This window comes from Melospiza georgiana, chromosome 1 (genome assembly GCF_028018845.1).
Source record: "Melospiza georgiana isolate bMelGeo1 chromosome 1, bMelGeo1.pri, whole genome shotgun sequence".
NCBI lineage: Eukaryota > Metazoa > Chordata > Aves > Passeriformes > Passerellidae > Melospiza > Melospiza georgiana.
The window spans coordinates 32728590-32751764 of record NC_080430.1 but is presented as its reverse complement, the minus strand read 5'-3'; the positions used below and the strand labels follow the sequence as shown (position 1 = coordinate 32751764).

At 40.5% G+C, this 23175-nt stretch overlaps 1 protein-coding gene across 1 annotated transcript in view; it reads left to right on the top strand.

Moving 5' to 3' along the window:
• The window catches only part of IGF2BP3 (insulin like growth factor 2 mRNA binding protein 3), a 111732-nt gene that overhangs the window by 72334 nt on the left and 16223 nt on the right, over nucleotides 1–23175 (top strand). Inside the window, exons 6-10 of the mRNA XM_058038220.1 lie at nucleotides 4873–5157; nucleotides 7284–7418; nucleotides 7979–8101; nucleotides 10497–10632; nucleotides 12454–12585. Of these exons, the coding sequence (XP_057894203.1) occupies nucleotides 4873–5157; nucleotides 7284–7418; nucleotides 7979–8101; nucleotides 10497–10632; nucleotides 12454–12585 (811 nt within the window). The remainder of the gene's footprint in view (nucleotides 1–4872; nucleotides 5158–7283; nucleotides 7419–7978; nucleotides 8102–10496; nucleotides 10633–12453; nucleotides 12586–23175) is intronic.

The window sequence follows — 23175 nt, the reverse complement described above, 5'->3', positions numbered from 1 at the left end:
CTTGTGACATGCTGCCACCTAAATTATGGCTGCTGGCTTCAAAAGTTATACCACCCTCCCTTTTCCCGCCCCAAAGATTCCAGTGTGTAGGAGTCTAGTACATGCTACAGGATTTAGCTCTACCCAGGATTTTGAAAGTCCACTGGTGATTACCTCTTAATCAGAATAATTGCAAAAAAAATTTTATTAGCCTTTCAATGAAAAACACATCTGTGTGTGTGTGCACAACATGTAACCTTGAATGAATGAGGGTTCACATAACTAATACTTTTACATGCCATTGTGGGTCAGGGCTAATGTTACCATAGGAATCATAATACTGAAAACTCAGTGGTGTATTAAAAGCTTAGGTTTCATTTTGGCTTTGTTTTCAGAAGTACTGGTGAAACCCAGATTTTTATTTAATGTAAAAAAAAATTATGCTAAAGAAAATTTGCCATATATGTCTTCTCATATGCAATTGTATCTGGTCAGGGATGAAAAAAGAAAAGTGGTGTATGTAAAAGCCTCATGTGAGAGTGAAATATGTTCTTCTATTGCTTAGTGTCATCATGCTATCAGTGGAAGAATGATTTCCAGCACAAGACTTGGTGCTTTTACCGTAATAATTTATCTAGGGTGTTTAAATTCCACTAATATCAAAAGGGAGAAGGCTGGGCAAGCACCCTCTTGTAGGGAACTCATGAGAGGACAGTGGTGAGATGTCATTTTGATGGGAAAAACTCAGGTGACTAATTTACAGATTAGTTGTTTAAGGTTTCATTTTCATGTAGAAACTCTTGGTTCTGAGCAAGTGTCACATGAACATGAGCCAGACTGCTATCCATCTTATCAGTGCATAGACAGTAGTTGCTGCAGTCTCTTAATGAATTCATTTTATTAAAAAATTCAGAGCTATGCTAAGAGATTTCTGTGTACCAGCTCTCGCTGGTATGTGAAATGGAAACATTTTCTGTTTCTACTAAAAATAAATTTTAAACAATGACTTCAGGGAGGAGAGCACCTCCTAATGGGGCAGGTAACTGAATTTTTTTCTCCATCTTTGTCCTCATTGGGTGGCTCTTTAGGCTTTTAGACTCTGTATAAAAGTGGTTTGTGGTTGGTTTCAGCAGTGCTCCCTGACAGAGGCGGTCTGCATGGCCTTTATTAACTTGTGCCCATGGAAGGACAGCCCCCAGCGCTTGGGAAGGCAGAGGTCTCTGTGGGAGGACAGAGGTGGTGCTGCTGTGTTCTGGAGCCTCCAGGTGGTCAGTCAGTGAGAGCATGTGCTTTGCAGAAGGAGCTTGGTGTAACCTGTGGTTGGAGGAGTGCAGCAGTGACAATAGCTTTGCCTGAAACAGATGCCCCTAGTGCTGTGAGGAGCTGGTCACCTGCTTTGAGCTGAGGCTCAGACTTCCCCTGAGAGCAAGGCTGGCTCTCCTGGTAGCAAGTGCTGTCCTAGATGCTGTTCTACAGCAGTTTTGCATCCATCTAGAAGCCAGTTCTTAACCACTTGTCTCTTCCTAGGTCTTCTTCCACATCTGTCTCTCCAGCCCCCAAAGCAGTGCCTAGATGCCTCTAAAGCTGAGCTTGTTATGGTGCTGAAGGGCTGCTGAATCATGACATTGCCTAATTCTAGCCCTACGTTTAGTGCCACAAAAGTGGTAAAAATTAGTCCAGAAGAGCTGAAGAAAATTGTATGACTGTACTTTAAAAGTCCAGTGAAAATTGTCAAATATTGGAACGTGAAGGCCAGAATCAACAAGCCAAAGGGACCTTTCTCTGTAAGAAATGCACTAGAACAGGGTATGTGCTACATCCACTGCAAATCAGGTATCTTGGCATTCCAGTCTGTGTACCCAAATCAGTGTAGAATATGGAACCACATACCCAGGAAATATCAGTTCCACAAAAGGCTTGAGAGATCAGTATTTAATTACTGATTCTTCTTCTGACTTCCCATCATTTGAACAAGTCAAATTATAAAACAAGTCAGGCTGTAAAATATGGAGAACTCAGTGACTCACAGGGTGAATTATTAGTGTGTTGTTTTTCCATGTCATCATATGGCTTTGGTGGCCAGAGATTGTTCACTGCTGACATAATTAATTTTCCACAATGGCAAATGAACTTTTCTCAGTTTGCTTTGAATTTAAGGTACTTATAGACAGATGGAACCATTTAGCAATTTATAAATTGTTATTAAGAAGAAAAATTCCAACCTTCTTTCTAGGAAAAGTGTGGTGCACATGTATGTGTATATGCAAGTGTGTGTGTATATATACATAGTTGTTGCTGTAAAGTGTTTTTTGTGAAAGCATGATAGGTATGAAGCCTGGTTGCAAACAATAAGCCTACTCTTTCCTTTCCCAACCACTTCTAAGGAAGAGTGAGAAGCCTGTTGCCCTGATTTACTGTCAGGTTTTATGTTAATGCTGGGATTCTGGTCAAAGATGTTTTAAAGCCAGAGGAGGCTGATGCATTTTGGGAAAGAAGCAATGCCTGAACTTGTCAAATAAAGGCTTGGAGGGAAATGAGCTGGGATGGACGTTAATCTGGAGCCTATGAGCACATTTGCAAAATTGTTGGTGTTCATCTCTCCAACATCTTGATGTTTGATTCCAAAAGAAACAGGGCTTGTGCAACTGGATGGTCTGGCAGTGCTGTTTCCCTTCATGGTAGAAATTCAGCCTTCTGGTTGATTTCAGGGAAACTCAGCCTAGAAACAGAGGTCATGGATATTTGCAACCAACAAGAAATTAGCCTGTTCAGGGTGTATGGAAAGGAAATGTCTCAGACCCCTTTTCCAAGTAGGATGTCCAGAAAGAGAGAGAGACTTCAGTGGAATGTCTTTCAGACATTGGAAATCTATGCAAAAATTAAAAATTGAGACAAATCCATAGAAACGTAAGTCTCGCTAGTATGCTCACTCCTCTTTCTGTTTTGTAAACATGTTTTATTGTGTAATAAAATGCTCTTCAAAGTCCATGGAGTAAAAGATTAAAAATGTCAGCTCTGAAATAACCTCACCAAATTTTAATCCAGCTAGTTTGCCACTTGCTGTAAAGGATTCCTCTATTATGGGAGTAATTACACTCCTGGCAATTCCCAAAGGACCTGTGTCTCATTTGGTTAACAGTAGTATTTAATGAACAGTGATCAGTTATTCAATATTTTGCTTTCTTTGTTCATTGGCATTGCCTTGGGCCTTATTTATTATCAGCCCTTATTAAACATTGTTCCAAAGACACAAATTACTTATTTTCTCATAAGCTCTTTACTGTCAGGCTGGAGTATTTTGAGGATGCTGGCTCAACCCCTGGGAAAAGAGGGACCTGTTATCCTTGGTATCCAAATACCACTTCTTAACTGGGCTTCAACAGCTCTTGTGACCCAGACTGTGAAATGGGAAACCCAGGAGACAAATAGTATTTTTCACTTGCTGGCCTTGAAAATGTAGGCAACTGGCTATCATAATCTTTTATCTCTGTAGTAGAGGCAGGCATAAAAGTGTTGCTGAGGCTAATGTTTGGTAAACTGGCAGTAGTGTCCTGCAAATATTCATGAATGGAGGGGCTGGGTTAAGTTTCTGAATTCAGAGACCTACCTCCAGAGCATATAGTTTTTGGAGCTTTATAATGAAAGTATTGGTGAGCTCTTTAGTAAAAGATACAGACTCCCTCCCTCCCATGAAGGCCTTCAATTTAAATTTTGGTTTTAAAGAAAATCTGTCAGTAATCTTTGGTCCAATATTAAGTCTGGCATATTTCAGTGCATATTTCAGTGACCAGTATATTAATGATAATCTGAACAGTAATACTTTAAATTCCTTTTTGGGGCAAACGTGTTTATTTTATTCCACTGGTTTACCCATGTGTTGCATGTAGCTTAGTTATCCCTACTGTTTGCTAGATATTTAGTCTTATTGACTCTACTCTGTTTGGGAGTGGAAGGTATCCTACCTTCTGGAAATCTGTCATTTTTGAGTTGAGTTGTGTTCCTCCTGGGAAGAGGAGACCCAAGAGCACCTGCAGAGTTGTCCTTGGTTAGGAAGAGCGACAGAGCAGACGGAATGCTGAGTGACCAGGAGCTTTTCAGCATGAGAGACCACAGCGAGAGAGGGCTGGGTACATTTGGGCAGTATCCCTCTTCGATGCTTTACTGTAAGAACAAGAGAAATTGAAACAACATTTTAAGTGCCTTCTAACAACTTTGCTTTCATGGGGAGTTTAAGATAGACATGGGGCTTTAATTTCCTTGTTAACTTTTAAACTTACCTTCAACGTGACTAATTAATAAGTTGCAAGGTGCTGTTGCAGTCTAAGGGGCATTTCAGATGCCATTGACTTGGTTTGAGTGCTTCTTTTCCTGCTGAGGTGAAGGTGCTCTCTTCTTTCATAAAAACGTGTTTTTTCATTCCTGTCACAGCTATATCAGTTATTGTGAAAGCTCCAGCCAAATAGCTGTGCTGGCAAAAACCCTAATGAAGGTGCTCTGATAGCAGCTAAAAAGTTTTCCCTCTGGTGCAGCTTTAATTCTATTTGGGAAATTGATTTAAATTAAATCAGGCAAAAGAATGCTTTTGAGTGTATAAGCTCTGTCTCCTGTGAGGTTTGGCTGGTAGGGTTGGACCAGCAAAATCTTTAAAGTGTAAAGAAGCCCAGGACAAGCAAGAGCTAACTTGTAGTGCTTAATACAGTGGCTTTGTGTAATCGAAATCTTGGCTGAAGAGTTTCAAATGTAACTTTTCATCTTGGAATGTGTTTTTAGTTTCACCACACAAGTCAGAGAGGACAGAAGTCTGTCTGAATAACTTGTCATTTCATAAGGCCCTGTGTGTGCTCGTGGGGCTTTTTTTTAATCTCCTCTCTCCTCCCCTTTCCAAATAAACAGAGCAATAGAAAAACTGAACGGGTTTCAGCTTGAAAACTATTCCTTGAAAGTTGCATACATCCCTGATGAGATGGCAGCCCAGCAACCTCCACAGCAACATCCCCAGGGAAGACGTGGATTTGGCCAGCGGGGCCCTCCCAGGCAAGGGTCACCCGGCGCAACCACTCGGCAGAAACCGCAGTCGGACGTTCCGCTACGGATGCTGGTGCCCACTCAGTTTGTGGGAGCCATTATTGGGAAAGAAGGAGCAACAATCAGAAACATTACCAAGCAGACACAGTCCAAGTAAGTCATTTTACAAAACTGATTAATAGCTTTAATGTTGTGTCATCATTGCTTGTGTAAAGAGGAGTTTGTAAAACTTCAGTATACTAACCTGCATGGTCAGAGAGCAAATGAAGATGACAGAGAACAGGAAATATTTTGCAATATTTATTTAAGGACTGGATTCTGTCCCTGATACATGTTCAAGTGCTATCTGACATTTTTATCCCTCTTTAAAAGAGAAGTGCTAGCAGGATGGTACTCTGTTGGAGAGTTTTGCTTTCAGATGTACTAATATGGTCTGGCACAAAAAGTGAAACTGAAAGCTGTAATATGTTCTGGGGGATGTACAGTCAGTGTGGTGATGTACCCAAGTGTCCCAAGTGTACTTCAAGTGTTTATCTAGTTTTAGTTAGATAAGGGCACTTTTAGGATTTGTAATGTTGTCCTTTCAAGATGTGGGGGGAAAAGCCCTAAACCAAGAACTTTTTTTATCTCCCTGCTTCCCCCTCTGTTTCTGGAAAATACATTTGTTGATATCAAGTTGCAGACCACACCAAAACACAGATTAAGGAAATGCACAGGAGGCAAAAAGCAAGCTGCTAAGTGACCTAAGAAGCTTAGAGCACTGGGGTCTAGAGACACTGGAAGAAGAGATTGTTTCCAGTGTGCGTTAAATCCTGCCCACAAGGAAGAGCTCAGCACAGATGCAGAGGGAGGGAGGTGGGGTTCTTATTGCAAGAGTTTTTCTAGGATGCCCCTAAAAGCAGAGAATTGAAAGGCTGCCTTCAGAAGCCCCCACTGTAGGAGCCCCTAGCTGTGTAGTTGCAGCAAGCAGGACTTGGGAATGAGCTGTGTGTGAGGGGAATGAGAGTAGTTAATGAGGATAAGGGACTCCTCTCTAATTACACCCCAACCCCCTACAAACAGGCTTGCCCCCCTCCCCAAACCCAGGATTATCATAAGGCTCCCTCCAACCTCTCATTAGCACAATGTAGCCCAGGAGACTATTCAGCATGTTTAACAACACAGGTTTAAGAGATTTGTGGTGTCCTGACAAGACTTGGTTGTAATTTTTCTATGGGTAACCAACTTTTCAGGTGATACATAAAACATCTAATTCTTGGACTATAAAAATCCTGGAAGATTGACATAAGAAAAGTTTTATGTCTAGAAGAAGGGTGGGTGGATGAGAAATAATTGCAGGTTGCTAACTTTACAGATATGTGACTTTGAGAATGATGTTTTCACTGGTTTGGGGATTAAAAAAAAGGAAATTTCATCTACTTTCATTTCCACCAAGGATTGCCAAGATGGGTTTCTTGGAAAATGCTGCATTGTAAAACAAAATGAGTTTTCAACACTTGAAAGAATTGCAAAAATAAAGGGGCTACTTGAAAAGCAGCATGGTTGTTTCAGTTAGAAAACAGCTGTTACATGTGAAAGAGGGGCAAAAACAAAAAGCAGAGGTGGAAAGAATATTGGCAGGGAAAAGTAATATCCAAGGAATTGTCTTTATGCAGGTAATAACTAATTTTTGTTAAATTCTTAGAGCTGCATAAACCTGTTGTAGAACAAGGCTAGTAGTTTCAGGGTGGTAGAGCACAGAGTAAATGTAATATAAGGACAAAATCTGGCCAGACAAGTATAAGAAACTAATCTTGTGGATGGATGCAAAGTACTACCATGCTACTTGCTAGCAGAGGAGTGCTGAGAAACTCTGCTGCTGAGGTATTTAAAATAAGATGGGACAAAGTCTGACTGTCCTGCAGCTGCACAGTCACTCTAAGTGGAGCTGTGGGGCTGGAGATGGGGCACTGGGAAAGCTTGATGAGATGCTGTTATCTTCAGGGGTTTGCCACAATCTATTAACTCTCCTGAACATCTTGATGGGAGTTTACCAAGAAAAGGAGATCCCAGTGTCCACAAAAGTGGGGTTTAGCTGGTAAAATCAGGAGAGGAGAGGCTCTTCATAACACTCAAGTTTGTATGTAGGAAATGCTTAAGTAGTTGTAAGCTTTTCAAAATTAAACTACTAACATATAGTCACTGTTAGCTCAAAATAAGTTAGTTTTACAACAGTTGGAAGTGCACAAGGCTTACCATAGAGTGTGTGGTTACCATAGAGTGTTTTTCTTTCTTTCAAGAATTGATATTCATCGTAAAGAGAATGCAGGTGCTGCTGAGAAACCAATTACCATCCACTCAACTCCTGAAGGCTGCTCAACAGCTTGTAAAATTATTATGGAGATCATGCAAAAGGAAGCTCAAGATACTAAATTGTGAGTAAAAAGCATTTCATTGTGGAAGCATTAAAAGTCTTGAATTCTCACTAGCTCCATTTAAAGTCATAGTCTTTAAAGCTGTTAACAAGTGAATATTTGCTGTTATCCATATCTAAGTAGGTAAAGGTACTGAGATATTTTACCTTACAGGGTAGTCTACTTGCTTAATTAGCCCCAGCATGCTTCTGTGATTTCAGTTGTTGTCTGGCTGTGATTTTGAGGTGAACTGGAGCAAATATGAAAGTTTCTTGAGCAACTGACAGCTTTTAGTCTGAATGAGCATAACAAGTTGTGAGCCCTCACTAAAAGCTTTAAGATCTATTTCTTCCCTCCCAACAGCTCTAGTTACTTCAGTCTGAGCTTTATTTAGTTAAAGGTATGTTGCAATTGAGTTATAGGTGATAATGCTTGAAAGCCCATTGCACTTGGACTTATTCTGCATCCAGTGAAAGCATGTAATTGTGGGTATTTCAATGAAAATTAAATTTATCCATAACATGCATAAAAGCTTGTACTCTGGTCTCCAAAAGTCTCACTAGGTATAACTTCCATTACAGTACAGAAGAAATTCCCTTGAAGATACTGGCACACAACAACTTTGTTGGCCGACTTATTGGCAAAGAAGGAAGAAACCTGAAGAAAATTGAGCAGGACACAGATACTAAAATCACAATATCACCGTAAGTTTTTGGTGGCCTGATTTTCAGTGAGATGTTAAATGGCAGCAGTACTGCTGTGGGATGTTCAGGTACAGAGTTCTTAGAAAAATATTCTGTGTGTTGAAGGCTGAGATAACAGCCCTTCAGAGGCCTTTCCATCATATGGATTAAACTGTTGCTTAAGCTCAGTTAAATTTCATGTAAACAGTGAAATTTCATTGTAAACTCAGTCAAGAGCAAGCCTAAAAATAACATAGGCTATGTGGAGCCTGTGTTAGACTATATTTTAAGTGTCAGTTGTTTCTAATATATTATACCATATGTAATGATGATTGTTTGAAACTATAAGTCTGGATCAGTTCTGAGCTATGTGTGAAAATGAGTGAAATTAGTGATGTTTTAGTTACCAGTATATATTAAATTCTTGGACTGGAAAGAAAGAAATAGAGCAAATGAATACTGAAAAGGGTATCTTTAGTAGCAGTTCTGTCCCTCTTGACCACTGACAGCCAAATTACAACACATTGGCTAGTCTGGTGCAAAGTAATAGCTTTTTTGGTCTGACTTTGTGAGGGTATCTGAGACCTTTTCAAATTTAGCTGAGATTAAACAGGAGTTTTCACCTTTACTGGAAATCTGTAAATCACTGATTAGATTAACATCTCTGTAGAAGCTTGGCAGTCAACAGTAGTTTTACCCTGGAGTAATATCTTCAGAGAACCTCCTGTTCTGAATAATGAATGCTCTGGCATGAACTTCCAAGCATTTGAAGGCATCCTGGATTTGGCTTTAGCCAGGAAGGGTGAGAATTAGGCTTACAGGCTGTAGGAAAGGGAAAAGGTTTGGAAGACACATGAAGATGTGTGAAGAGGTGTGAATACATGCAGGAGACAAAAAAAGTAGTGCAGGAAATAACTCAAATGAGGACAAGGAAGCTGCGAGTAAATGTGGCTCTTCAAAAAGAGGAAAACAAATTTAGATGAAAGCACCTGAGGCCTTCCTTAAAGGTGTGTGTGTGTTTATGAATTAATCAGAGGAAAATAAACAAATAGAGAAAAAGCACCTAAATAGGTGTGCTTCAAGAATAGATTTTATAGGGCTAGAATGCTCTCCTGAATATGTTTGCATAAACATTTTATCTGCAAACAGTACACAGACTATTAATGCTAAAAGGAGAAAAATGAGTACAGAGTACATGCAAAAATGGTCTTCATTCCATGAAATCCAGTTGTCTTTATTGATGATGACACAAATAACACATTGTCTGTAAATAGCTACAGAGTAGTTTTTAATTTACTGAGTTAAAGGCTTCTTTGCATTAAAATCTTGGCCTCAAGATTATATTTGTCATACTATGCCTAAAATAGCCCCCTGAAGTCATCTGGTGTAATCAATACAAAAATGAGAGCATATATGCCCATTGATTTTGCTATTTCTAATTAGTCTTTCTTATGATCTCTTTATTCAGGCCTTTGGGTAAGCTTGTCCATAAATTTAAAGGCAGATGGTTTGGGAAAGTGTTTCCTCTCTTCTCTGGGATGTTTCCCAACATTTTCCTTCCAGAGGCAGTACTTCAGTGCTCATGCACTAGAGAGTCAAGTGGATGTGTACTGTGCCTGCCCCTGCTCGGCTGAGCTGTGCAGGCTGCCATGCTGCCTGCTGTGCAGGAAGGCAAGGCCTCGTGTGCTGCTTCCTGTCCTTCCTGCCATGGGCTTCCTCACTCTGCATCCTGCTCTGCGCTTTGTCTGCACCCCTCTACCTTTCCTCAGTGCATGGCTATGCCATGGCTTCCCAGTGTGTTTAATCCACGTTACCACAGTAGGTTTGCATCTGTTGCCAAATAGAGCACTGGTTTAAAGCAGTCACCCTTTCATTTTCCCTGAGGAGTTACTAGTGCTGAGCAGCAAATGCTGACTTGCACACAGCTTTTCTTTTCCCCACTTTGAGGGTTTGGAGGCTCTCCTGCAGTTTCACTGAGGCTGGGCTTTTCTCCAGTTTCCTTAAGGAATATACCATAGTTCTCAAGGAAAGAATGTTTTTATGGTGTGCTTCTGAGGTGTCTAAAATGTGTGTGAAGCCCTGTCCCAGCTGGCAGTGCTGTGTGAGGTGGGACACGGCTGTGCTGCCCTGCAGCAGCTCTGTGTGCTCATGCACAGTGTGTGGCTCTGTTTTGTGCAGCAGCCAAGTGTGTCCCAGCCACCTCCCCCCACCCCAAACCTCGCTGTGAGGGTTTTGTTGGGTTTCCCATGAGGACAGTTTCCCCACATTATCTGAGGATGTGTTTGAACCCTGTTATGAACTGATACTACAGCCTTTGGAGGGCAAACTCGACATGCTTGGATGTTGTTACACTCAAACGATAAATCTGGATTATCTTCTTTGTTTGCTAATTAACTGTGCTTCTGTGTCATTGCAGATTGCAGGACTTGACACTCTATAATCCAGAAAGGACCATTACAGTTAAAGGCAGTATTGAAACTTGTGCCAAGGCTGAGGAAGAAATCATGAAAAAAATCAGGGAGTCCTATGAAAATGATATTGCTGCTATGAATGTGAGTTTCCTCAGGGTGTGGGCTCTTTCTGGGACTAAAACCACAGAAGGATTTTGGGTGTGAGGGACCCCTGGAGGCTGCCTGGCCCAGCAGTGGGTTTGCTCAATGTAGGCCACACTTCAAATTTAAACCAGGTTGTGTAGGGACTTGAGTTCTCCTTAACATTTCCATGGATAGAAACCCATAGTGTCTCTGGGCAGCCTGTGCCCTGTCTCCCTGCTCTCATGATGATTTTTTTTCCTAATATCACATCAGAATTTTCTGTTGCAGCCTCTCTGTTGCCTCATTTATTTGTGGGAGTGTAGGCAAGCATTTTTGTTATTTATGTATGCTATTTTAATGGAGACTTTTTCTGGTTTATTTTTGAGTGGGAGAACTGAGAACTTTATTTAGACTGAGGAAATGAATGAGCATTTAATTTTTTTCTTGTTGCAAGGACCTGAAGCAGGGTATGTTTGTACTGTTGTGGCTTATGTGCTCTGGCTTGCATGTTTTTTAAAGAAGTGATTCAGTCTTATCACATAAATAGCATAATAATGTGTGGAAGAAAGATCCCTCCTGTTTTTGATTATTTCATTTAAGAAGGTCTTATTAAGGTTTTTTTCTTGATGTAGATGATAAAGGCATTTACCTATTTGAAGATGATTGGTGATTATATGATGAAAACAACATACCTCATTAGTTTGCCAAAGTATTACTAATGCATATTGAGAAATGATTGAGATTTTTGATAGTTAGGAAAAGCATTGTATGTGCATGTGTATCCAAATCTTATGGTCTAGAGTTGGAATGGAAATGTTTTTTCAGTTTACAGTAGTCCTGACTTTCTAGAAATGTCTGTTTTCATGCTTATCCTACCAAGTGAATATTCTCCCCACTTTCCCCCCGTGTCCCCCACACGAAGCAAATTGCAATACATGAGGTACTCATGAGGAACAAAGTATTCAGTAATGGTGCATTTTTGTTTCATACAACAAGCAGGAACATGGGGTGAGTTAGAGACTCTATTGCTATTTGGCAAAGGTACGGAAAGTCAAAAAACTACCTCTGTTACTGTATAGGTTTTGAGTTTAGTTTGTAGTGATTATTCAGGTAGTTTTTGAGGTGGTGAAGTTTTGAGGTTTTTTGGTGTCCTGTGATTGACTTATCTTAATGGCCTGAGATAGCACTTGTCTCTCTAGCTGAAATATTTCTAAAGCATGTTCATGTTTTTGAGTAATAATCTGGAAAAGGGAAAGGGGTGCTGACAAGTTTTGTATCAGACAACAAATGCTTCCTACCACGTGACGATGTCACTTTTCTCAGTTGTGGTCAAGCAAAGGACATGCAGCTTTATAGCTGATCCTTTCCCAGCAAGTGCTGAAAATATCTCACTTCATCTTTTGCAAGGGAGGGAGGATGGGGTGATAGTGTCACATACATGTTCCCCAAGTGTAAGAAAAGCAGGGCTTTGTACATGATCTTTCTCTGTTTCTACAGGGCTGTCTTTTTAGTATAAGGACAAAACTATTGTTTTTCTGATAAATTTGTTCACTCTGAAAGTAAATAGTACTATTATCTGAACATCTTGCTGTAAAATTTGAAATGTGTTTTGATGACTAAGTTGTAGCAAGTGATCCCCATCTGCCTTTCCTACTATGTGTTTTTGATGTTATTGGTCTGTACATGTGTCTGGGAAACAGGTTTGAATGAGAGTCCTTTGGGTAATGGAAATTACTTTCTTTTAAAATAACATCCCAAAAGGTTAATAGCATATGCCAACTGGGATTTTATTAGAGTTAATAACCAAGACTCTAAATCTTAACTCTTCTGCCATTGCAGCTTCAAGCACATTTAATTCCTGGATTAAATCTGAATGCCTTGGGTCTGTTCCCACCTTCTTCTTCAGGAATACCACCTCCCGCAGTGAGTGTTGCCTCCGCTGCTGCTGCTGCTTCATATCCACCTTTTGGGGTAAGGGAAGCTCTGATTGTGGATGGTCAGTGCATGGTGATACTAATGGCTGCAATGCTGCATTTTTTGCCTTTTTCCCCCAGAAAATCTGGAAGGCTGTTTTGCTGTGTTCTGTCATTTTTCTAAATGCTGTCTGTCTTCCTGCTTGCACACTGAAAAGTATTTCATGTGGCTGCAGTTGGGAGCAGGCATTAGTTGTTTTTCTAGTGAAATGCTCAGTGAAACTGGAAAATAGTGCTGCTTAGAAAAGTGTTAGATTTTATTTTATATAGAATTTGAATTATTGCACAAAGAACTTCCACATAAAATAGCATTTCAAAATTGCTGGAATTGGCAATTAACAATGCTAGTCTGCAGTTTTATTCCTTGTGGTATGGAAGGAAAAGAAATTATCTCTTGTCATGAAGTGGGAATCTATGTGTAGCTAAAGTGTTTGTTTGAATGTAGCAGTTTTATAAATGCCCTGTTGAAATGCAATACTGCTAAATATATAGTATGTAAATTGCATGGATCAGTCTCCAGAAAGCTGTGATTTACTTGCCATTTTGCTCTCTAAAAAATATATGAAAAAGTTTAACAGAATCTTACTCGAATTCTTTGCTGATTCGTAAACATAAATGAGGAATTTTACTATGGTGCAGAAGGTGATTCGTTGTACCAGAAACCTCCAGAGTCAGTCTGGAGCTGAGATGGTGCTTTACTTCCAAGAAAAGACAACCTCATTACAAGGAAAAGGTGGTGTTTTTTAATGTCTCTTCTGTTTCTGTGCTGCTGGTTGTTAGCAACTCAATGCAAGGTGAATTTTCGAAACAATTCTAACAAGTCTCTTAAGAAGTAGATGGCAGAACTTTACAAACTCTGCTGTGTTTGACTTGGTCCCCTTCTTTGCCCAACAGTGACATCTAGAGAGCTAAGTCTGAGACTCTTCATGAACTAGAAATGTGAAAATGCAGCACAACACTAAACTTCATCAAATAACTCAAGCTATGTTGTACTAAAGGGTAGTTGTGGTATAAATATTTTTCCCAGAGGAAGAAGCCAAGAGAGAGTCAGTGCAAGGACCAGGAAAAATTCTTCTCTTGTAGCATTGTTTGTAAGAATGAACAACTTTGGTGTTATGAATGTATTATGAACTATTTTGAGTATAATAGTGGCTTTATCAGAAAAATGTGCTTCAATGAAAGCTACAATAGAAATATGTTTATACTCAGTTATTTTACTGTCAATAGCAGAGCCTCCATTTATGACAAACAAGTTCTCTCCCTCACAGTCCTTCTGCACTTCAATTAGATTGGCAGACTAAACTAAACAATACAGGTTTCAGCTTCACTGCATTATAGAAAATGCCATCTCTGGTAATGAATTGCCTCCGGTTTTTTCTTAAATACTAGATGTGGTTTGTTAAAAGTATATAACTTTCTATATTGGTAATTAAAAGTGTGGCTTTTCCTGTCTTTTTACTCCAGATTTGCAGACTACTTTGCTATTCTTGAGATTCATATTGTAAGCCCACAGTTCTGTTCATCACTCAGTTTATTTTCATTTCTTTCCCACTTTCCCCCCCCCTGTTGTGGTTCCTTTTGCTTTAAATATGCACCTAAACAGTGCTGAATTTGGTGGTTACTCCTGTCTGTCCCTCTGTTGCTAGTGCACCTTTACCCCCCAAATGCACCTCTTTTGGCCTGCAAAGATCTCTGGCAGTATCCAGGTTTCTGGAAAGAGGATAATGGCAACATCTGGAAAAAAGCATCAAGAAACAAATGTCATTGTGCAGAAACTGTGCAGCTGGAAGTTCAGATCACTGTCTGAACTCTCTTGCTTCTGTTTGTGCTCATTCCTCTGAAATGGCTCTCATTCCGTGCAGTCTAGATGTGTGACCAGCTAACATGCAGAGAGAAGGGATGAGCTTACAGACTGGGAGGTGAACTCAGATTTTGTGGAGGCTGGGGGTGGCACTGATACAGCCCCTGAGGCAGACACTAAGGGCTTCTACAGCAAATGTATGAACAAAGGGAATTATCTCACCTGTTTGTAACTAAATGTGTCGGTATTTGGAAAAGAGCAGGTGGCTCTGTGGGCTTCAGGTGAGTCAGCCCCTCAAATTACTTGGAGTGCTTGTTGCTCTCTGAGGAGAGAAAACAAGAAAAAGTATGAGTCTATTCCTTTAATGGATGCATTAGTTTCCATTTGGAAGACTTTTAAGTCTTGTGTATGAATTAATTTTCTGTAACTTTTGAGCTTTACTCTCCTCTAACTTTTTCCCCTAGTAGAACAGTTTTTCAGACACTGATTAAATTGGTTATTGAGGCATTCACAAGTAGAAAGAGAAAAAAAAGTCTGGCTATATTTTGAAGGAGAAATTGATACATTTTGAAAGGCTAAAAGTAACCACAGGGGGAGATCTAGGAGAACTCATGAGGGATTTAAAAACTAAAATAAAATCAGTGTGTCTAAAAGAGGCTTTGGGGAAACAAGGTCTTAGAAGAAAAATTAATGAAAAACTCCCAGGGAGACTTTATGTCCATTTACCTATGAGCTATTTGTTACCAAGTTCATTATTTTGACAAAAGCATTTGGACAACCCAAGTCCCTTTACCATGTTTTCAGTGCATGTCCTTTTATGCTTGGGAGCAGGGATTAGTGGATATTGAAGATATCCCTTTCAGGAAAGTGGAAATCCTTTCTGAAAACACTGCTGGCATCAGGGTCTAAAGAAGTGTATCCTGCTGCTGCCCTGCTTATTTGTGTGTAGTGCAAGTTTTCCTTCTGCTCAGGGCTGTCTCTTCCCCGTCTCCTGTAAGGTGTGCTCCCCAGCAGTCTCAGCTACAGCATCACTTGGCATCCAGGTGTCTGAAGTCTGTGCTTAAGCTGTACAGAGAGCCTTGGGACACTCCTGTGCTGTGTCTGAGAGTGGGTTTGAAGCTTTTATTGCAAAATCTGTGTATGGAACTTTTCTTCACCTCATTGTGGGGATGGACTTGCCTGGGGCTCTCCCTTGGGTCAGAAGAATCAGGTGGTTGAGTTTGGGAGTTTGCAGCAGGGTTTCCATATGGAGCTGATGGTTCATATGAACTACTTTCAAGTGACAAGGTGTGGCTGTGACCTTGTATAGGACTTGTTCCCAAAGAAACTGAAGTGTTATCTTAATTATTGAAACAATGATCTGTCACATTCCTGCTTCTGTGTTTTTAACATGGGTATAAAGAGGAAAAACCTGCATAGACAGATCTAGGATTTTGTAACAGTGCCAGGGCTTAGCAACAGTTCTGAATGCTCATACACACAGCTGGAGCCAAGTGTTCCTGAAACATTCTGTACTCAGGAGCTTGAGGCTGAGTAGTTAAATAGGTTTGGCTGTGCTAACATGTGTGATGCTTCATCCTATCCCTCTTCATGCAAACCTTTAAGACATTTGACAAGAGCATAAACACTGTTCTCCAGCTGCTTCAGCTACACTCTGGTATCACAAACTTAGGAAATGGTGATGTTATCAGTTATCAAACACTAGTTTGCATTTAGTTCCTTGGACTGGGTCACATTCAGGAGAATGATTTCCATGTGACTCAGAGACCTTGCTCCATGATGGTTAACTGTGATGTACAGCACCAAAACCTCAGCTAAATTAATCTAAAAAGATGCAGATTGTGTCTCAGTAATAATCTGGGTGCTGCTTTTACTCTTTGTCGTGGCAGTGGAGCCCCCACAGGAAGGCACAAGTTGTCCTTGGTACTTGTCTGGTGGCAGATACAAACACACACACGGGCACGTGGCCTTTGCACGTGGTTAACAGTGTCTGACTACCACAGCAGTGCAGGCTAACCATCCATTTTCTTGTATTTTTACCTATTGCTAGCAACAATCCTTGATATTGAAATTGTATAGTTTCTTTGCAGAATCCAGGTTCTGTTTGCCTGTTCAAAGCACTCATTTTGTGCAGTTGCTGAAAAGGGATGCAATGGAATTGCATATTGTGCTTCAGTTCTTGAACGTTCCTCTCTCTTCTTGCAAAAGTCCAAGATCTGTTTGATATTTTCCTGGATTCCTAAAATACAAACAAATCAGAATGTGAGAATCTTTGCAATGCTTTATGGTTTGAGGGAAAAGTAGGACTTAACTGAGACATTTAAAAGTATTAAGAGCTAAAAATTCTTTTTACTGTCAAATGGCTGTGATTTTGCTCTTATGATCCTGGTGATAGGCTCAAGCTAATGGTCTTTTTTTGACTGATCAATGCCCTTGTGTGACCACATTAAGGACCAGTAGCCTTTCTGTGCTTATTTGTACCCAATGTCTTGTCCAGCTGCCTTTGGACCTGGAAAACCACCACTTTCTGTTTATCCTCAAATCTTTCTCCTTAGCTGTGCACTTAAATGCTTGTGTGTGTTGCAGCTCTGACACGATTGCCAAGAGCTTTGTTGGTCTGCCCACTGTCACTTGTAACAAATGTCATGACCTGAGCACCTGCACAAAGTGCTGGGATTTCTGTGAGGAGGAAAGTAAGGTTCTGCAAAAGGGAATATCACCCATGCTTATGTTTTCCAGAAGATATGTTGCCACCAAAAAAAAAAAAAAGAAAGTACTTTTAGCAAGTATCCCAGCCAAATTGCTTCAGATGTAGTGTTGTACTGCTCAAAGCTGTTTTGATGGAGTTGTTGCTTCTGTCTTCTGAACTGTGGGGAGAATATGCACGTACTTGTCTCTCAAGAATAGAATTTTGTTCTCATGCAACACTGAAGGTTTTAAAGCTTCAAGCAAACAAGAAATCCTTATCTTAAAATCCAACTGTGTACAGTCATGCAATTAATACACCTGGCCCACCTACTGGGGTTAAGTGGGTTGTGCCCTTCCTTTTATAATTGGAACTTTGCATGTTTAATTTTACATCCAACTGCATTTCTTTTGCAGCCTCTGGATCTGAAATTTGGCATCCCAAGGGCATGGGGGAAGAAGGGATAACCTGTGGAGACCTCATCCTGCCCTTAAATGCCCTGAAACAGGGTAGTAGAATTAATTCTGTCTCATGGCAGGTAAACTCAAAGTAAGGTGAGAAGTAGAGAGCTTTTCTCCATAAGAGAAGTTCACACCAGCTGCTCCTCTTCTTCTGTAAGGTCATGGAAGAGATACATGAACTTGTGCCCTGTGAAAGTTGGCTAGAGTGAAGACATGCTCCTCTGCTTGCAGTGGGACTGCTTTCTCTGCTGGCCTTTTTGGACACCTGTTGTGGCTTCTTGAAGCTCTGCCTTCAAAAAAAAGAGCACTCTTTCTAACCTTTCCTTTAGCCTCACAGTGAACTTTTATGTGCTATGCATATGGGCTTCTAGGAAGAGACAGAGAGGAACAGGAAAATTAAAAAAAAAACCCAACAAAACAACAAAAACAAAGAAGAGGTCATTTCATACAGTAAACAAACCCAAGAAATCAAACCACCTTTTTCTGATTACAAAAAAACTCTTGTACAGTTAGGCTGATAGGTTGCTTTCCTTTATTCTTTTTTGCCATCTCTTGAAGCTTTTTGTTGCAGGTGAGGAACATGCCAATGGAAAACTTTCTCCTTAGAAGATGTTGTGGTCAAGAGAAAGATTCCTTCTTTATTCTCCAGTCATTTTCTTAAATAATAATAGTAAAGAAGACAACCTCTATATTGAATAGAAGTAAGAGAAGAAATAACTGCATTGTGCTTTTGGCAGGAAAGAAAAGTAATTTAAAATGAAAAATTGCTTCATTGAGGGCCTTCATTTGATGCCCTGAGCATAGATGAGAAACACAAGGAAGAGGAAAAACTGTCCTATGTTTCCAGGTACTTTGACTCTTACTTGGTGAAGTTGGGCTCCTTTGGATGTCTGGGTTTGATAGGATTAGTTTGTGCAACTGTTATGCCTGATCTACCCAGAGGCAGTAATGTCTCTTCATCTATGATGTGTGTAGTTGCAAGTGGCTTTGCCCTAATTTGCCCAGCTTGTTAAGAAGTAGATGATCTTTGAGAAGCTGTCCTGCAGCCAAAAGAGGATGTGGTTTTGGGGGATGAAGAAGGATTTGCCAGTGCTTTTACAAAATGATTTTACATTGGTGAAATTAGAACCATACATGTGCAGCACATGCAATCTTGAGGAGGGCACTGTAGGACAACAGCACTGTCTGAAAAAATCTACCTGCTAATTAGACTCCTTTTGAAGACTGCAGCCTCAGTGCCTTGAAATACACCTTTACTGATGGTTAATTTCTTACATTCATAATGAGGCTTTTTTTTTCATTTTTTTGACAACTAAAAAAATTTAGTTCTTGGTGTGTAACATTGTGGGATTGTTTTGCCCTGTGGAGAAAATGGTTGGTCTTTCCACTGTGTTGAAAGTCTCCTGCTTCTGCCATGCTGTGCTGGCAGGGACATGTGTCCAGAGCAGTCAGACTATTCTGCCTCTGGAGATGGACCAACCCCTCAGTGAGGGAAGGAAAAATGCAACTGGCACCCGATGATGTTCCAAGATCTGGCAGGTCAGTGGTATAGGTTGTCAAGGTGTTGAAGCCTCCAGTTATTCTTAATAGCTTCTTTTAGAGTTCTCAGGTTGTCATAATGCAAATAGCATCACTAGTCATCCATGCTTTTTAAAATAAAAATGGTTTCTTCTTCGCTGCAAGTTTGAATACTTGTAGAGATTTGTAGTTTCTTGGAACAAGAGAATTAGAATTTGTGTTGGTTCCCTGCTTTTAGATTCTTGTGGGAAGATTTAATTGTTGCTCCCTTTGACCATCTCAGAGTCTCAAGCCCTAAGTACCAGGCTCCAAACCTTCTGGATGTTAAACTGCATGGGAAATTTAATTCCTTAAGGTGCCAAATATTTTGTTACTAGGGTGTACTGAGCTCCTTCAGGCCAGAACAAAAGTAGGTCAAGTCCTCATTCTGTTGTATCTGGCTCCATCTCTGGTTTGTTTGTTAAACATGACGGAAAAATAAGTGATCTTTGTGTTTACACAACCTGCTTTGCTGGCAGCTGTCAAGGAATCTGAGAACAGTCCCTTTATAAACCAGAGCTGATGAGTACCTGCATCTTCCAAAGCCATTGATTTCATGGGCAACTTCTATGGATTTTGAGTGTCCGTATGACTGCTGAGTCACAGCTATTATTTTTGAGGTGGAAGTGTTTATATGCATACACTTTTTGATGGTCATACAGTGTTGCAACACTGAATACCTATGCTTGCTGCTTGTGAATGACCAGCAAAATTCCTGCTTACGTAGTTTCACAATCTGTTCCTTATGTTGATTTCTGATTTTGGCTGTCTGTTCTGAATAAAAGGTGGCAGATTGCTTTTTTTGGCATTGTGGCCAGTCAGATTTTGCAAAAACAAAAAGTTCATGCCATGTTCAGAAATATGTCAAACCAGTTCCTGCTTGTAAATTGCCTTATAAGCAGCCTGCCAGAAAATGTTCCTTCTCCGCTTCCGTGATTTGTACTCCCTTGTTGCTAGCTAGGCTGTCATGTTGGAAAAACTTCTATGTGTGGTTCTTTTAGTGACTTCTAGTAGTCCAAGAAGATCCTCAGTTCAGAGACAATCATGATGAAAAGTAGTAAATTTGAGAGCCAAGAAGTGGAATGAGTAGTACTAAGTGAAATTATTCCAGTGGCATCTCACTTAAGGTACTGACCACTGTGTAAGAACAGCTGTCTTTGAGTTTCAGGTGTTGAAATGTGGTAGTCTCCAAAATGGAAATGTAGACAGGGTGGGTCATTCTTAGATTTTCAACCCAGAGGAGAGGACCAGCTCAGCTAGATGGACACATAATTTCTGGGGCTGATTGTAGGGGGGAAAGAGGTAGGGCTGCATGGCCTTTCCATGGGCTGTGTGTCCCAGAAAGGGTCATGCCCTTGGTTCGTCTAGTGACATGAGTGTTTCTCACATAATGCAGCATTTGCGCTAAAGGGGAGCATCTTGGGTTCACCTGGAGCTCATGGGAAGGTGGAACCCTGGCTGGAGGGTGGCTGGGCAGTTCATGCATGGCAATATGAGCAGTGCATAAATGTGCAAATCAAAGTGAAAAATACGCATTGCTTCTTTTAAATTGTTTTGCTACTGCTTGACTGACTGAATTCAGCAATGCAGAATCCTTCTGAGTGTGATCCTGGGTTTTCAGGCAGTGAGTGTGGCAGAAAGCTTTAGACTCTCAGCATGGACCTAAATCTGTTTGAAGTAGACCTAAAAAGCTTGGAGGGTGCAGAGAGTTCAGGCCGCAGTTTGTTGATTTGTGCTGGCAGCAGCGCTTCAGCTCAGTGATTGTACATGATGGTGCCACAAGGTATCTGCAAGGATGTTATGAAACTGTGGATCATGTTAAACCTATCTGCTAAAACTTTGTTTTCCTTAATGAGCCCCTTGTTTCCAATGAAGGCTTAAAGTTTTAGCACTAGTATTGCAAAATGAATACTCTAGGATTTCTTTCACCATCATCTCAAGCTTATTTCTTATCATTGCATTGAATCCAACTAGAATGTCTTCAAGGATACTTGGCTAAATGTTCATTTCCCCTTGCTGCAAGTTTTCATTACTGAATAAATAAGAGCATTTAATGTAGCTGTGGGCCAGGATAATTCTTCACAGTACATTGCAAAAACATGGTTTAAATTTTGGCTTTGGATCTGGTACAGGGTTTGAATAATATGATACCTCACTTCCTGACAAACTCAGGGTATTCTGAAGACTGAATGAGCTGTCTGCAAATCTGCCTTGTCTTGGTAATCATGGTTTTTGGGAAGAGGATAGAAAAGCAAAAAAAGGAACTTTTTAATGCAGTCACTTACTGTCTGTATTAATTTACTTCTGCCAAGTGGATTTGTTTACTATGTAAAAAAAAACCAAAAAACAACACCAGTATCTCACTAGGCTAAATGGTAGCTCCATGCAGTCTTACAACAGTTCTTAATTATTGCCTTCATAACTAAAAATCCTGATGCTGACTTAAAATGGATAACATGACTTTGTGACTTAAAATAAATGTCTCGTGCTAAGGTAATTTATTTGCAACATGAAACATAACAAGCTTAGGAACCAGGAAAGATCTGATTCTTCTCCCATTCATGTCTGGCTTAAAAGTCTATTTACTTCAGTGGGTACAATATTTTAAAAGATTTACAGCCTCATCCCAAATGTTGCCAAGGATTTACCAACCACATGCATTTGATGGAGCAAGGGGTCTATGGAGACACTTACGTACATGACTGGAAAAAATTTTGTATTGTTGGCAGGCTTGCAGAAAAAGACTGAGATTAATGCTCAAATTAACTTGAGGGACATAAATAACAAACCTACCCCCTTATGAGCCCTGACTCATGCTGACTGAGGGAGCTGTGGACTGACCTAGCAGCATCATCAGCCAAAATCAAGCGAGGAGGGGTCGTCTTGGGGAAGAACTGAGGAGGCAAATCTCTGTTGGTTTTTCTGTGTATTATTTGTTGTTCTCTGTTGTTCTTTGTTTTGTTTTTCAAATGCCATTTTTCAAATAGGATGTCCATTCCCTCAGCTGTAGTGGCTTGGGACCTGCTTTTTTACCTACCACCCTCTACTCTGGAGGGTCATAGCTTACTTTTCCTGAGTTTTCATTCTTGCCTGGCTGTGCTATGGCTCTGTTACCCAAGTGTGAGATGAGGAGCAATGCTTTTCCTTCTGACAATCTAACAGGTAAGGGAAAAGCTCTCCTCCTGTGTGACTTTCTGCAGTTTGTAGGATTGATGCACCAGGAGTTGGCAGAGAAAAGTTATAACAACCTTATCCTAAGGGCAGATGGTCTCTACAAATCTTTCTAACCCTGCAGGCAAGAATTGCAGAAAGAGGAGTGAATCTGCGAATTTTCTTGGCTGGGACTCCTCAGCTTCTAGCTCTGGTGTGCAGCAGTAGCCCTCATGCTGAAGGACTGGTGGCAATATCCCAAGGAGAGGAAGAACCTCACTCCTGCTGAAACTCTGGAAACCAGGAAATGATGGCTGTGCTAAGCCGGTTTCCTAAGAGTTAATGTGCTAGGGTTGGCAGCAGAAGGAACAATCTCCTGTAGGGCTGCAGGGTCTGGCTGGAGTGAAGGGGATATTCCTGATGCTACATGCAGTGCAGGGGCTCCAGGTGAGCCCAGAGTAATGGGGAACCAGCAAGGAGTTACATGATTTACCAACAGATCAGTTTGTCTTGGATGGTGATGGCGGGAATTTAAAAGGGAAATATCAAAAAAAGAAGATAAATAGTTGGTATGGACTGTTGGGCTAGGGACAGATGGCTGGAGCTCAGGGACTTGCAGGAGGTGTGGAGGGAGGTGTATCCAAGCTGCTCCAGGAAAGAGTTGTGTTAGTGTAAAAAGTCAGAGCTAATAGTGTGCTGCAGCAGTTGCTTAGTGTCATCCAGTGGGGTAGATTAATTTCCATCTCTGTGTTAGATCACCATTTTCAATCATGATTTAAATGAGCAAGCAGGAAATCTGATTTAAGTTGACTTATTGAATTTTATATGTGTACTTTAGTTATCTTTCTGAAAGCCTTAGAGTAGTCTGTACCTTTGCTTACACTGAATATGTCTATTTATACAAGTATGCAATTTCCCATTTGCTTTGGGTAA